This window comes from Hyperolius riggenbachi, chromosome 2, assembly GCF_040937935.1.
Source record: "Hyperolius riggenbachi isolate aHypRig1 chromosome 2, aHypRig1.pri, whole genome shotgun sequence".
Taxonomy (NCBI): Eukaryota; Metazoa; Chordata; class Amphibia; order Anura; family Hyperoliidae; genus Hyperolius; species Hyperolius riggenbachi.
Window position 1 is genome coordinate 341553077 of NC_090647.1, and position 16750 is coordinate 341569826.

At 40.2% G+C, this 16750-nt stretch overlaps 1 protein-coding gene and 1 long non-coding RNA gene across 2 annotated transcripts in view; both read left to right on the top strand.

Moving 5' to 3' along the window:
* The window catches only part of LOC137544447 (pancreatic secretory granule membrane major glycoprotein GP2-like), a 99889-nt gene that overhangs the window by 19871 nt on the left and 63268 nt on the right, over positions 1-16750 (top strand). Inside the window, exons 2-3 of the mRNA XM_068265524.1 lie at positions 14929-14949; positions 16225-16392. Of these exons, the coding sequence (XP_068121625.1) occupies positions 14929-14949; positions 16225-16392 (189 nt within the window). The remainder of the gene's footprint in view (positions 1-14928; positions 14950-16224; positions 16393-16750) is intronic.
* On the top strand, positions 3532-7473 carry LOC137544448 (uncharacterized). The gene is made up of 3 exons (XR_011025864.1): positions 3532-3662; positions 3896-4122; positions 7404-7473. It is a non-coding gene; the product is annotated as an uncharacterized lncRNA (long non-coding RNA).

The window sequence follows — 16750 nt, forward strand, 5'->3', positions numbered from 1 at the left end:
GAATGCCAGAGGGGGGCTGGTCCCACATCTTCTCTTCTTAAAGGGAACCTAAACTGAGAGGGATATGGATGTTTCCTTTTAAACAATACCAGTTGCCTGGTTGTCCTGCTGATCTCTTTGGCTGCAATAGTGGCTAAATCACACACCTGAAACAAGCATGCAGCTAATCCAGTCTGACTTCAGTCAGAGCATCTGATCTGCATGCTTGTTCAGGGGCTGTGGCTAAAAGTATTTTACACACAGGATCAGCAGGAGAGTCAGGCAACTGGTATTATTTTAAAAGGAAGAATCCATATCTTTCTCAGTTTAGGTTCCCTTTAAAAGAGAATGTTTTTGGATTGATAGGCTGAGGGTGCTGAAACCAGGTGTCCAAAATTAGCAATTTAGCCTTTAGCCTTAGATGTGTTTTTGTAATTTTGCAGCTCTTATTTCTATTTATGTTCAGAACATTCCTGACTGACAGAACACAGAGAGTATCCCTAGTCCTATAATGTCCAACCTGCACCTCTACAATTTGGAGTGCCACAAGGATCAATCCTATCCCCTCCGCTGTTTGCAATCTACATGTTGCCACTCGGCACACTTATCCAACGACATAGCCTGACGTACCACTGCTACGCCGATGACACACAGCTATACCTGTCCTTCAAACCTGGTGGAACAGACCCTACCCCAAAAATAAACTCTTGCTTAGCTGAGCTACAGGCATGGATAAATGATAACTGGTTGAAACTGAATGCTGACGGTCCTCTTTGTCCAAAGCCAGTGCTCGCCATCAAAACAGCTCTATCCTAAAGCAACACCAATCAGGATTGGGAATTCGGACATAAACAGCTCCAACCTTGTGCGCAGCCTTGGCGTACTAATCGATGGGGATTTAAGTTTCAGAAACCAAATTTCATCTGTAGTTAAATCTTCCCACTTTCACCTGAAGAACATTGCAAAGATTAAACATCTGATTCCCCCAGAGGATCTTCCAACCCTAGTTCACGCCTTCATCACATCACGGCTGGATTACTGCAATGCCCTTTATGCTGGCCTCCCCAAAAAGGACCTGCGTCGCCTGCAATTAGTGCAGAATGCTGCTGCCAGATTGCTAACAAACCAGCCTCGCCACTGTCACATTACACCGATCCTTCGCTCACTGCACTGGCTACCAGTAGAATGGAGAATACTCTTCAAGATTGGACTGCTGACATACAAATCCCTGCACAATCTGGGCCCTGGATACATGAAGGACTTGCTGAAGCTGCACCACACCTCTCACAATCTTAGATCAGCTAGTTCTATAAACTTGGTCACTCCCAGAGTGCACCTCAAAAAATCTGGAGATAGAGCCTTCTGTCATGCTGCCCCTACTCTTTGGAACTCCCTGCCACACCCAGTAAAGACAGCACCATCCCTGGAGCTATTCAAATCCAGACTGAAAAGCCACCTGTGTAGCCTGGCATTTCCAGACTTATAAAATTCTTCCTCTGTACCACGATGGTCGGAGCCATGCTTATGCGCTTTGAGTCCCACGGGAGAAAAGCGCTTTACAAATGTTATTTGTTGTTGTTGTTGTTGTTATGTCAATTTAAGGTTTGGCCACATTCCTTAATTGGGGTGTGGGTGCTTCATGAATTATGTTTATATTGCATTGCGTATCTTCAGTTGACTGAGCTCTGCTAATCTGTGCAGTGCATATTTTTATTGCAAAAAACAAAACAGATGGGGAAGTATCTCAATTCTAGTTGAACCCATGTCATATTCATGTTCATGGGTTCCTTGGAATGGTGGATAGTCCTGTGTCTCCTGGTGGTTCCCAAATAGGGTTAAACATATAGGTGAATGACCTGTGTTGTTGTTTGTTTGGTGTTAACCCTTTTTTGAAGACAAGGATGAGGGTGTTAGAATGGTTAAATGTTTTTTTTACACATAAAGCAGGGACATGGAGATAAGGATCTGCTGAGGTGTAGTGCTGGTCACAAAGAGTTACTCGGATTACTCAGTAGCACAGGAAGTAGGTAATTAGGGTCATATGCTTCATATGATGTTCACATAGATTATCTGGTGTCCACTTCCAGCTCCTCCCTGGCAACCACATAAGCAGTGAAGGGAAGGACCCAACCACCATGTAATTTCAACATATTTATTGCCAAAAAGTATAGATGTGAAGTGTACAAAACTTTGTGTGTAGCCAGTTAATGGAAATTTGCTACCATACACATTTAAAACTGTAAGTTAAAATGTGGTGCAATTAGCGTAATCCACGTTACCTAGATATCTTGCACATCTGCAGGGTGCTACACATGGGTTGTGCTCATTGTGCTATGCACTCTACCTTAATGATTGGAATGCTGGCAAAATACAATGAATTGCAAAAAAAGGCTTTTAAGCGCCCATCTATGTTTATGATAATTTGCTTCTATGTGTTATGTGTCATTGTTTATGGTAAAATCCAAAATGTGGAATTTCCCTTTAAAATGATAGTCTTTCAATAGCATGATGGGTAGAGTCTAGGTATAATCTAAAGAACAATAGAGAAACCGATAAAGAGTGCATAAAAGGCTTTCTTTGCAGCTACTCCCTGGCTTCTTTTCACATTGACGTGACATGAATATGGAGACTGGGGTTGACAGCAGCTATTTTGCCATCCATTTTTCAACAGCAGCCTTGCAACTGCTGTACTGAAAGTGATAAAGAAGGTTTTAAAAATCAAATTACACTTCAAGCATTCAGAGAGAAGTAGTATGTATAGGATCAGAGAATGCTGCATTTAGCAACTTTTCAAAGTAGATTCTAACCATAGTAGAACAAATATTGAAATATTAATTGTAATAACTGAGGAATTCCATTATTTAAAGGACCTCTTTCGCAAATGAGAAAAAAAATAAAAAGTAGTTTATGCATAAACAATTAAACATCCTTCTAAAATAGTGTAAAAAGTTTTTTAAAAAATGAATGGTTTCCTCAAAGCAACATGTAATCCTCAGTGTTTGTAAATACTGACGGATGATGGACTGGGAGGCTTATCCATTTGTTAGGGGTGTTTTCTTTTACTTTCATTTCACAAACATAACTCCTGCCTACCTAGTTTTCAGTGGTGTAATCCACTGCTGGCAGGAATCACCGTTATAGCATAACGGCTGAGCTCCACTGAGCTCCTCCATATGTGTTTACATTGTTGCCTGGCAACAAGACTCCTGGTCTGTGCGGAGAGTGGTTCTGTGCAGAGAGTCATCTGTTATCAGCTGCTTTGAGAATCAGCCAGAATCAGACCCATCTACATCATACGATTCTTTGTCCGATTTGATTCAATTTGATTCGATTCATTGATTCGATTTGATTTAATTCAATCTGACATGTCCAATTCATGATTCGATTCAATTTGAATCGAATTAAATTGAATCATGAATTGGACAGGTTGAATTTAATCGAATCAATGAATCGAATTGAATCGGATTGGACAACGAATCGTATGGTGTAGATGGGGCTGATTCTGGCTGATTCTCCCAGCAGCTGATAACCGATGACTCTCTGCACAGATCGACTCTCCGCATAGACCAGGAGTCTTGTTGCCAGGCCACAATGTAAACACATACGGTGGAGCTCAGTGTAGCTCAGCTGTTATGCTATAGCGGTAATTCCTGCCAGCAGTGGATTACACCACTGAAAACTAGGTAGGCAGGAGTTATGTTTGTGAAATAAAAGTAAAAAAAACCAAAACCTTAACAAATGGATTAGGCTCTCAGTCATTATCAGTCAGTGTTTACATACACTGAGGATTACATGTTGCTTTGATGAAACCATTCATTAAAAAAAAAATAAAAAAAAATTTACACTATTTTAGAAGGATGTTTAATAGTTAATAGTTTAATATGCATAAACCACTTTTTATTTTTTTCCTCATTAGTGAAAGAGGTCCTTTAAAGTGCATCTCTGTTGGCTCTTAAAAACTACTTGATCCTTTAATGAAGATGAATTATAACAGCAGAAAATTGCATATGCTGTAAGTTTCACCGGAACCAGCTGAGCTCTGGCGCATGACTCCATCCCCTTGAAGAAAAATCTCTTTATTTTCTTGTATCGCTAGAGCTGGATATACGGAAGAAGTGAGCCCCTTTTCCTCAAGGGGGACGGGTAAGGAGTTTTCCACTCTGGAACGTGTGGTAAGCAGTGGGAGGGTGCCCTCAAATATCTCATACTTGCTGTGACACATATAATTTTGAATCTTGATTATTCAGTGATTGCCTGGCCAATTAGGTGTGATGGAGGTTCCAAGTTATTTTGGACTTTTTGAGTCAATCACATTTTTCTTTGTTGTTGAAGGAACTTGTATGAAATTGGTAGACATTGACCGACCATGTTTGACCATTGTGTGCATGAAGTTGATCTACCTTTGTTTGCTTGCAACTGCATTTGGGAATAATGACACATCTGAGCTACCTATACAGTGGAACATTGGTTTGTGAGCATCATTTTTTCAGGAATCCAAAGCACTCTTATATCAAAGCCAATTTCCCCATAAGGACCCAGTACTGGGGGTGGGACACATCTGCTTTCTATGGTGGGGACTGCCAAACAATGGGGCACATCTGACTACCTATATTAGGGGTGGGAACATATCTATTACCTTTGGTGGGGGCTACCAAATACTGGGGCATATCTGGCTAGCTATACTTGAGGGAGGGGCACACCTGCTATCTATGCTGGAGAGGAGGCAACATGTTACTCTAACTACCTAATACTTGTGGGCACCTTTGGCCACTTAATACTAGGGATGTATATCTGGCTATTATTGGGGAGCTACCTCTGACTACCTAATACTTGGTGTCACCTCTAGCTACCTAATAATTGGGGGCAACTCTGGCTACTTAATACTGGGGGTACCTCTGGCTACCTTATACTATTAGTGGCCATATCTGGCTGGCTAATACTATTGAGGGCACATCTGACTACCTAATATTATTTTGGGGATGCATCTGAATACTTATTAACACTATCTGGCTACCTAATACTGCTGTGGAGGGAGAAAGTCATATATGGCTTCCTAATACTGCTATCTAGACACTAATATGTCTAATACTGCAAAAGGCCAGGGACACATCTGGTTACCTAATACTAATATCTAGGCGTACATTACTACTTAATTATTGTTTCTGGAAGTACAGAGCTACTTTTTTCTGTATATAGGGGTACCTGGCTAATTATTTTATATGGCGCCACATGGTGGTCCTATTGGTGGCTCCGTTAATTGGCGACTTTCGCCTGAAGTTGCCACTATGAGTCCCCACCAAGCACGTTACGCGTCATCACGCCGGCCGCTACGTATCATAGAGAGTCCTGCGCATGCGTGGTTCAGAGCTAGGGAACCGTGCATGCGCAGGACTCTCACGCCAGTCGGCGTGATGACGAGAAGCGGCCGGCACAATGATGCATAACGTGCATGGCGGGGTCTCATAGTGGTACCTTCAGGCGAAAGTCGCCAATTAATGGAGCCGCCAGCGGGACCAGGAGAGGAGCCAAGAGGATGCCGGGGGACCTCGCTGCCTACAGTGGGCTGGAGGAAGCCCCAGGTAAGTACCAATTCTATTTTTTTGTACCTGCTCAGTATCCCTTTAAGTTCTAATATCTGGGCTTTAATCTGGTATCAGGGGACCACATAGGTGTCTGATAACACTGGTGTGGCCTGCAGATAAAAGCCAGACTGCTTCTGAGGCAGTATAATAAATTGCACTCTCCCACTGGCTGTTGGACTGAGATCTTCCAACTTGCTTGAGCACCCTTTCAACCGATAAACTGGGAGGCTAGAAAGGGGGCCCAAATGTATTGCTCTTCAAGGGGCCCTGTTTGGTCTTAAAGTGAACCTAAACTGAGAAGGATATGGATTTTTCCTTTTAAAATAATACCAGTTCCCCGACTCTCCTGCTGATCTCGTGTCTCTAATGCTGGATACACACGGTGCGTTTACGCACTCGATTTTCCCGTCGATTCGTCTATTTCCAACATGTCCGATTTGGATCTCGATGGATCGTTAGGCCGATTCGGCATACTTTGCATGCGAATCGACCTAACGATCCATCGAAATCCAAATCGGATACGTTGGAAATAAACTAATCGACGGGAATCGACGGGAAAATTGAGTGCGCGAACGCACCGTGTGTATCCAGCATACTTTCAGCCACAGCCCTTGAACAAACATGCAGATCAGGTGCTCTGACTGAAGTCACACTGGATTAGCTGCATGCTTGGTTCAGGTATGTGATTCAGCCACCACTGCAGCCATAGAGATCAGCAGGATGCCAAGCAACTGTTATTGTTTAAAAGGAAACATCCATATCCCTCTCAGTTCAGGTTCCCTTTATAGAGGACCTAAGGTATGCATGTGTTTCTGCCTTGAAAAAAAGTCACTTTCAAGTGCAAGTGAATAATGTACTTTGCACTCACCCCTGGGCCCTGTCTCTGCCTGCACCCACTTCCTCCTGAAGCCATGCTCACATGCACTAGTGTCAACCAAGGTTTATTCTGGGTTGACCTTGCATAAAAATTGGGAGGATTTCAACATTTACAGGGCCATAATGAATATTGATGCTTTTTGGCATGAAGTTTTTACTTCCACTATGTGAGGGGTTTAAACTAAACAGTGCCCCCGACTTTGTCCATGGTGCCTGTGCTTTGTTTGTTTTTAAAAAATATGTTTATTTACTATTCTTACATTAACAATGTAACATATTTTTGCCACTAGTTCAGCTAACAGTTACCATCAACAACTGGTCATGAAAATAATATGGTCAACCATTCTTTTAACCCCCCCCCCCCCCCCCTCCCTTCTACTTTTCTCCTCTCATGCCATTTTGGAGAAAAAATAGTTAAGAATTTTCAGCCTATTAGAGGTGGTGCATGCCTGCCTGAGCGATTAACCAATCAATTGCAGTATGTTTTAGGGATGCCCCCCTTTTCCTCTTTTTGCTAGTATGTAACTACCAGTTTAGCTGCTCCCAGCCTGTATTCCTGAGTTTCCCGTTTGCATGATAAGTAATAGTAGCTATGCATATGTTTTGCATCTGAATTGAATGCAAATTATGCAGATAGCTTATTAGAGGTGCTGCACATGTGAGCTGTTGGTCATTTCAGATGCAGCCTGTTGTGGTATGCGCTGGCCCTCTCCTCGCAATCCTCAGGTCTGACTGTGCATTTGATGTTGGCTGCACACTTAGCATGATATAACAGTATAAGGTGTGACCCTTTCCATGTTTTGTTATCTATCAGTTTTCTCACTGTATTATTGCCTTCTATATTTATTTCTCCTGAATCTGGGCATGAATAGTACTTTTCCCACATCCTCTTATTATGTATGGCCAGTTCTTGTGCCTTCAGCTGCATAAGCTCTTGCTGCAATGTAGACAGTGTTTTTTTTTCAGGATTCCCATGGTTTTGAGCAGATAGAGGAAGAAGAGCAAAACATAGTCAGCAATTTGGTTAACATCAGTCAAAAGTTTAACTCAGAACTTGAAAATGTAGGTGTCCATGAATTACTACATGCAAACAAGAAATAACCAATGCAGGTCTTATTCAACTAGAAAAGAGAGGAATAGTAAGTGGAAGCAATGGATTTCTAGACCAAGTTGATGCCATAGGCATTTCTAATGACTGAAGAATCGCTGTCATTGTTTGAATTTCAGGACTTGAATGTGGAATGGTATCGTACACCATAATGCAGTTGATTGTTACTGTCTTATGTTCACGGCCCAGGCTGTACAGACGCGTTGCTAGCCTATAAGCTGATGCCATGGAAGGTGGAAGTGACGATGTGCATCTCATGACGGAGCGGCTAATGCCAGCGGGGTGAGTGTACAGACAATGTGCTTGGGTGTCACCCGCGACTCAGGTGTCACTAGAGATCCTGCATGGCGGATCTTAAGGTGATGTTCCTGTACACATGCCAGATTCTTGTCCAAGGCAGTCTTACCTGTCCCCCGCGACCCAGTTTAATTTAGTGCGCTTTAGTGAGCAAGTCTGTTTTTCTAGTTACCTCCTGACTTATGCAAAGAGCTGAGATGACCACCTGATCAGAATCAGTGCTGAAAATACTACTAATACCTTTTTAAAAAGCATCTATTTTTTTACGGTTTTAATTTACTAATGGCATTTCCATGTTTCTGTGTTGTGCAGGGAAACCTATTACATTCATTGTTTTTTTTTCCCAAAGCAGAGCAAGTGGTAATTCAGGTCTGGTGTGTTACTGTGGGTACCTTCACTGCTATAATGTCCAGTGACTTTAGCCAGTGCACAGAACGGCACACACGGAGTGGGACGGTCAGGTTTCAAAAAGATCTAAAAAAAAGCTGAGAGTTCTTCCATTATGATAAATAAAGTAAAGCACGATGTGCATTTAGCGACATTGTAAAGAAGTTCACGAGGTTAAACATTTCAAGGGATAATTCTTTAAAAATACTGTCACTCTCTTCAATCCACAGACAAACATCTCGCCCCATTCATATTGTTCTTGTCTCTGACCAGTCTCAAGCTTATTATGTCAGGTATTTTCTAAAGACCAACCCTCTACATGACACTAAAGAATTTCAAATATAAGAGAGAGACTTTCTGTCACTTGTTCTGAAGCACGCGAACAAGACATATACAAAAATGTTGCTGCTGGGCTTTCTGGTCCTGCTCACTGCACTGGGAAATGTAGGTATGTAGTCATTTCATTTATCTGATATTAATATGCTAAAAATGAGAAATGAGGTGCTCTACTGACCTACATTAAAACTATATTCCTTTTCAGAGGAGGCTAAATTATTGAAATAATTGTAACATTTTAGCCAATTTCACTATTCTATCACTATTAATTAATAAAATAATAATTATACAGTTTGATGGTCAGAATAATGTCATGTTGCATTCAAGAATAGTAGCTAAAGAATGTTTATTTTAATAATCAATTGACAGTATTCTTTCGGAATTGAATGCAAATGTACAACATCTGCATATAGATATCGCATATAATGATATGAAAGAAATAAGAGAAGATTAATTAAAATTCTTCTGAAAAACAGATTACTTTATAGAATGAAATAAGATCTCTCTGAACGCACCTTAGGCTTGGTACACATTAGCTTTTGCCAATGGAACCGGCCGTATGGTTCCGTGGTCCTTTCCACTGAATGGACAAATAAATGCAGCAGGACCAAATTTTCCGCACCATTCCGCTCAGCGGAACGAAAATGGAAGTTTTTGCAGCACAATTGGAACCTATGGAAAATGGACTGGCTGTAAAAACTGACCATTTTCCAGGATCCAGATGGCCGGCTCCGTACGGCCGGCTCTGCAAAAAAACACAGATGTGAACCGGGCCTTAATGAAAAAACTGCTTTTTAACATAGGGTTGAAATGCTCATAATTTCATAACAATATGATATATATATATCTTTGTTAATACTGTAAATTGTAAAGAATAATTGAAATACACAACATGTATCAGCTATAACGATGGTTTAGGTTTTGCTTTTGTATAGAAATTATTAACCATACAAGTAGCAGTGAGCGTGCCTGTATCATGTATCAACATTTCTCTGAGGTTTAGGAAAATAATTACTGGTGCTCATATCCTTGTGTTCTTCTTGTTCTCAGCCGATATCTCTGGCTTGTTATCGTCCAGACTATGCAGTATTTTCTATATCCAACCCCTCCCTAGGTTTTTCCTATACAAATTTCATTTAATGTTGAAAGCGTTTTTTTCAATTATGTGTATTCCATGGCACTTTAAATTCTGTAAAGACAATTGGCATCTTATAAAATATAACAAACATGTTAAGAACACCTGATTTACCAGTTCACCCCCAAGGGTTTTTACTCTAACGGACCAGAGCAATTTTCACTTGTCAGTGCTCCTCCCTTTTATTCCCTAATAACTTTATTACTACTTATCACAAGAAAATGATCTATACCTCGTTTTTTTCGCCACCAATTAGGCTTTCTGTGGGTAGTACATTTTGCTAAGAATATTTTTATTCTAAATGCGTTTTAATGAGAAAAAAACAAAAAAAAAAGAACAAAAAATCATTATTTCTCAGGTTTTAGCCATTATAGTTTTAAAATTAAACATTCTCCTGTGGATAAAACAAACACATATTATTTGCCCAGTTGTCCCGATTATTAAACCATTTAAATTATGTCCCTATCACAATGTATGGCGACAATATATTATTTTGAAATATAGGTGTTATTTTTCTGTTTCTTTTTTTTTTTGTTCTGGCCATAATTACCAGCCCCAATGTAATAAATTAAAATTAATTTTCCCCCATAAAATATAGATTAAAAAAAGCTGCGTCCATAAGGAAACTATTTATTTATTTATTTTAAGCTGAATTTTTTTTACAAGTGTTTTTTTTTGGGGGGGTGGGAGGGTGGTAAGTGTAATTCTATTAATGATGTGTATGTAATTGTGTATGTATGTATTTTGTATGTGTAATATACTTTTTGGCCACAAGATGGCGCTAGTGAACACTTCGTTATAGGAAGTGATCACTTTTTTTTTTTTTACACTTTATTGAAAAGTAACAATTTCCTGTTTTTGTGAATGGACGTAGCTGCTGTTCGCGGTCACGTCCATTCACTCCAGGCACTGCGATTGGGTAGAGGAATGTTCGGTCCTCTTCCCCAATCACTCAGCACGGGATCCCGGCGGAATCGGCGGCGGTAGCGGCGCACACACGGCGGTAGCGGCGGCGGGAACGCGCGACGTATTAAAACGTCATGTTGCTGTTAATAGGGTAAAGCATGACGTTTTAATACGTTAGGGTGTCATTAAATGGTTAATTGTGATCTTTTTTCGAACAAATGTGAGTATTTTATTATTATTTTAGATTTATGTAGCGCCAGAATATTCTGTGGTGCTTTACAATATAGAATACCCAGGGCAGTTACAAGGCAATGGGTTACAGATAATCGACCATTGAGTAGGTCAGCAATCAAATTGGAGAGCCACAAAATGAAGATCTAATTGAAATAAACCTATAATTTCAAACATTTAGATGAGTGTTTTAGACTTTTGCAATTCGTCCAAAAACAACAGCTTTAAAAGACTGCATTAAAGTCAGTGTGTGGGTCAGCATTTTGGTTGTTGAAGATATTAATGAGGCATATCTGAAGCTTTCCTCAAATAAAACTTCTGATTAGGATATTTGAGGCTAGTCTGTAAATAGTTTAGCATAAACTAGCATTAGCATAAAGATTTTTTTTTTTTTTTTTTTTTTTTTAAGTATATCTCTACATCACAGAATTGAGCCACATTCTCCAACCCAAACAACCAGGTAGACTAGACATAAAATAGAAGAATCTATCATTACTTTACCATCTAAAACACATCTAATATGTACAGCGTAACCTTTAACTACTATTACAACCACTGCACAGGATTACAAATCGTTCCGGTGGATTAACTGTATTTCATCATATTCATAATAATTATTTTGCAGTGGTTTTAAAACAATTATATTATACAGTACAAATATTACATCAACATTTCACTCCACTGACATTCCCAAACAATAGTTATTGAATAGTGAATTAAACTATGAACTACAACCTGATTGGTGCCAAACATTAAAGAGTCATTATGATAATGATACTCAAATTTTAAAACAACAGTTCTTTTAAAGTGTACAAGATTTGGGGAGAAAGGATTGTTAAGGGTTCGCATTTAGGACTTCTAGAGTACCTGGTTCCAATCCAAGTCAATACAGTCATACAATTTATCTCCATGGGTTTGTGTGGATTTCTTCTAGGCATCTGACTTCCTTTAAAAACATACTGGTAGATTAGTATTACCGGTAATTGGCTTTGCCTCCCCACCAAAAATTGGTCCTAGATGTGGCAGGGATGTTAGATTGTGGGCTTCACTGAGAAACAGTTAATAATATGCATTGGTTCTTGTTCTCAGTAAGTGCTTCAGAAAATGTTACCATTGAGCTCCACATTATGTTTTCAACATGAAGTGCAAGGATTGCATCCTTTATTGGGTGCTTTGCATGAGATTTTCAAGCATGCTGACTGATCCTACACTTGCACCTAAACCCATTCATAAGCAAACTTATAATTAGAAGGTGAATTGCTTTTATTGCTCTCAAAATGTGTTTGTGGAGAGCATATTTTTAGACTTGTATAAGGTTCAAGTTAAGGTTTTCCTAAAGCAAATCTGAAGTAAGATTAAAATAAACCGATACTCACCTATGGAGAGGGGAGGTTCTGGGTCCTATAGAGCCTTCCTATTCCTCTTATGGCCCCCTAAACCAGCGCTGTCACCCCTTTTAAATCTGCCGTCACAGGAGGCTTCAGAAGCCGAAGATGGCGGCTCTGTACTGCGCATGAGAGAGTGCAAGAGAGAGAGCGCATTGACACATGCACAGTACAGAGTGCCCTGTCTTTGGAAGCACTCTGGCTTCCGAAGCCTCAAAGAGCTGTATTCGACTCACAGGTGAAATACCTCTAACAAGGGTGAAGTGGCTGGAACAAGGGAGCTGTGAAAGGAACAGGAAGGCTCGATAGGACCCAGAGCCTTTTCTCTCCATAGGTAAGTATCTGTCTTTTTTATTTAAATTTCACTTAAGTTTTGCTTTAAATACTACAGCTTATGTTTGCTGTGTTAAAACTTTGAACACATTTTAGATTTTTGTTGTCCATGATTGTTTTGGTTAACAGATACACAGTGCATTCCATAATGTTTGGGACAAAGACACATTTTTCTTCAATTTACTGCCTTTTTTCAAACAAAAAAGACACAACTGACGTGCACATTCCAGTTATTTGTATACATGTCCGTTTTTCAACATGTAGAAATTACAATAGTTTTTATTGATAGTCCCCTCATATCAGGGCACTATATTTGGGACAATTGCATCACAGGTGTTTGTAATTCTTCAGGTGTGTTTCATTGCTTCATTATTAGTGCAGGCATAAGATACATAGTATTGCAACTACCATTTGGAGTCTGTAGTTACCATTGTTCAATGTGAGAAATGCTTATGAGGCAAGGTACCTATTATAAGGCTGAGCATTAAAAATAAAAGCACTGCAGATATCAGTAAAACCGTTGGATTGCCAAAAATCAACTGTCTGCAATACAATTTAGAAGAAAGAATGCACCGATGGGCTCTGTAATCTCAAAAGAACTATTAAGCCACTGCTAATTATAGAAGAATCCTCACTATGGTAAAGTAAAATCCTCAGACACCTGTTCAACTGATCAGAAAGTCTTCAGGAGGCAGGTGTGCCTTGGTTAGACACTGCTATCAGCATTAGACTTCATAAACAGGCAACACTGCAAGATGCCGCAAAAACAGGATGGCGAGATTAAAGTTTTCAAAAAAGTATTTAAAAAAGTCTGCAGAGTCCTGAAAAATGGTGTTATGGACAGACAAAACCAAGGTTAACCTGTAGCAAAGCAGTAGCATGTGGAGGCGAAAAGGAACTGCCCAAGATCCGAAGCATACCAGCTCATCTGTTAAAAATGGTGGTCATTTAGGTGTGGGGATCAGCAGCCGATCGGCTACAACATAGGAATGAATGGTTGCAGCTGATTGGCCACAACCAGGGCCAGTTCTACACTTTGGTGAGGGCATTGTGAGACCCCCCCCCCCCCTCCCCGGATGTGTGTGTGCAAAGCCGGACTGTAGAGGAGAGACTCATTGGGCTGTGCATTGCAGGCACTGGCACTACTTTTAACTCCTTCTGTTTCCTCCAAGACAGCATCTCCTCCCTGTTGGCCCACAGCATCTGATCCCCAGTATGCTGGGTATTTGCTGCACCAGCACCACAAGACTCACCTGCTCTCAGTAGATAACCAATAGTCCTCTCTGAGTACAGCGGCGCCTCAAGTAACCCAGCAGCACATAATAGTCCATATGAGGTATGGATACAGGATGCTGGGCGGGCAGATGAGATCGCATTGCTGGAACGCTGAGAGCAGGTGAGTAAAGTGGTGATGTGCATCTAAGGAGGGGGAGATAGGGAGTGCGAGGTAGGGGACATTTGGGGGAGAGGAGCTGCCTCTTGCTACCCTCTAATTGCTGGCACCCTGAAGCACATGATTCACGTTGCTTCATGGAAAAACTCTCCCTGTCTAAAATGAGCTGTCATTTGGGTGCCAGGGTTACAAGGTTCCGTTTAGGCACTTAAGAGTTTGGGGTTAGAGTTAGGCATTAGGTGGGGGGTTCGTTTTAGGCACTAACAGGGGTGTTAGGGTTAGGCATTAGGCACTTATAAGGAGGGTTCAAGTCAAAATGTTTGCCAGATCATGCATAGTAAAAAAAAAAAATCAGTAAACTAAATTGCCAATATTTTACTACTAGCGGCATCACCTGGCACTCAACTGAAGCAGTGCTGCTAAACACGTACTCATTCATTGATGAAGTAACTGGTAATGGTTGTTGCACAATGAATTCTAAAGTGTATAGAAACATTTTATGTGCTCAAGTTCCAGTAAATGTCTCCAAACTCATTAGTTACTGCGTCATTATACGTGGCTTTATTCTATGGCATGGTAAAATGTACTGATCAGAGTGCAAAAACGGAAGGACTGGTATTTCAGATCTCCTGGTAAAATACATGTATTCGAAAAATATGTAATAGGGAGCACAGGAATATTAATGTTATGATCATGTATTTCGTATTACAATTAACATCCAATAACAACATACATTTAAAACCATTTAAAACTCTTATTGGTTATGCTTAACTGGATAACTTTGTAACCACTCTATAGGTGCACCTATACTGAATGTTAATTGATACTGCAAATTTCTTCGGTCCCCTTTAAAGTGTCCTATTAGCATATAACATCCCCACCTTTAAGCAGTCTTAGGGGAGGGGTTGAAGACTATGGATGTTATGGGTGATAAAATATAAGTATTATCATGTGACAGGTCTCTTCTTTTTTCTTCACAGGCTGTGCTTCTTCATGTTATGGTGAGTATGAAAGCAGTGACAGATGATCAGATATCTGTAAGCTGATCTAGTGTAATCTGAATCACTATAAGCACATTTTAAAGATAATAATTTCACCAGGGCACTACTTTATACCAGTGAGTAAAACTGGAAACTAATATGTTCTGATGTTCAATTGTATTAATACAACCTCATAAATGGCACAAAATAATTAAGTGCAATGTACCTTTTGCTTTCTGAATAAACCCAGATACAGTGCATGTATGGCTGTATGGGTGCTGTGTACAGAGAGGCAGATAGATAGATAGATAGATAGATAGATAGATAGATAGATAGATAGATAGATAGATAGATAGATAGATAGATAGATAGATAGCTTCACTTTCTACCATGTATAACCCCAATGGTTAAAAATTTGCTATTGCCTTAGAGACTGAAAGTAATTTCAGCATCAGCTGTCTTGGACATCCCATGCATAAATGATGCAGTACCCTAATGAACTCCCATGTAAATGCAGACATTAAGGCCCACATGCATTTAACTTTTTCTCCTGAGTTTTCACTTTGAAGATAATTTTTCAACTTTTTCATCACTTTGCAAGTGGTTTAGACAGTAAAAATATCACCTAGGAGAAAACTTAAGAGAAAAAGTTAATTGCATATGAGACTATTAAGGTGGATATACACGGCATACATTTGTCAGTAGTGACAAACAGACAAGAGACAACAGTGTAAATTTAGAAGCAAACATTTGAGCTTGCGACAATTGTACACATGCGACAACAAACGAGGTGAAAACATACGGACTATGTAGAGACGACTCTCCAACGGATGTTTCCTCGGACGCCTGTTGGTAATGACTCTGCCGTCTGTAGAAGAATTTCGTACACACAGCAGGACAACAACAGACTACGCAATGGTTTGTGCGACAAAAGCCGTGAGCGATTGAACAGTTTAATCGCTTAGACAAGATCTTGTCTGCAGACTGTTATTGTCGTTCACACCGTACACACCAATGAACTGTCGTGCGACACGTGTCTGTAAAGGCAATTGTACTCCGTGTGTATGGGCCTTTACTCTTACGCTTCTTCAATAAGCAGCCTATTTCCATTCAGCCTCATATTTACTCAAAAATGTCACATGAGAAGGAAGTTATGTGTTAATATACATGTTATGTCAAAAAGTGACTTCACTCTTGGAAAATGGCTATTACTATTTTACTGGACAGACATCTACACAAGTTATTGTGTTTGAACCTTGATACACAGACCCTGTATTGATTGTTTCTCTCTTTCAGGTGGCACAAGTCCTCCTCTGTGTTCAACGTGTAGTGGGTCATGTGTGGCCAGTGGATGCAAATGTTCCAATTCAACATCCTGTGTTCCTGATCAAGGAACATGTTCCTTTAATACTACATGTTGCCCATCAAGCCTTTCTTGGTACTCGACCTTGGCCTGCTGCACGGGTAAATGAGGATAGAGGAATAATGTCACCTGTTTGATTAAACATCCAGTTGATGTCAGTATAATTTTTTATGGTGATGATGGAGATGAGTAGATTGATGTATATATAAAGCATACTGATGTCCATGGAGGCCTTAAGGAGGCATCATCCTTTGAAATCAGTACTGTCTGGTCCTTTACAGCTCTCCCAGCAGGTTTTAGATTCAGAGGATCTCTACACCGTAACATGATAATCTCCCCACATTTCTATGGGAACCAACTACCTTAGTCATGCTGTGCAGCTAGGAGACATAGAACAGCATCAGGATGGAATGAAAAGGCCAGAAACTGCTGTTTCCGAAGATTTTTCATGGTGCCATG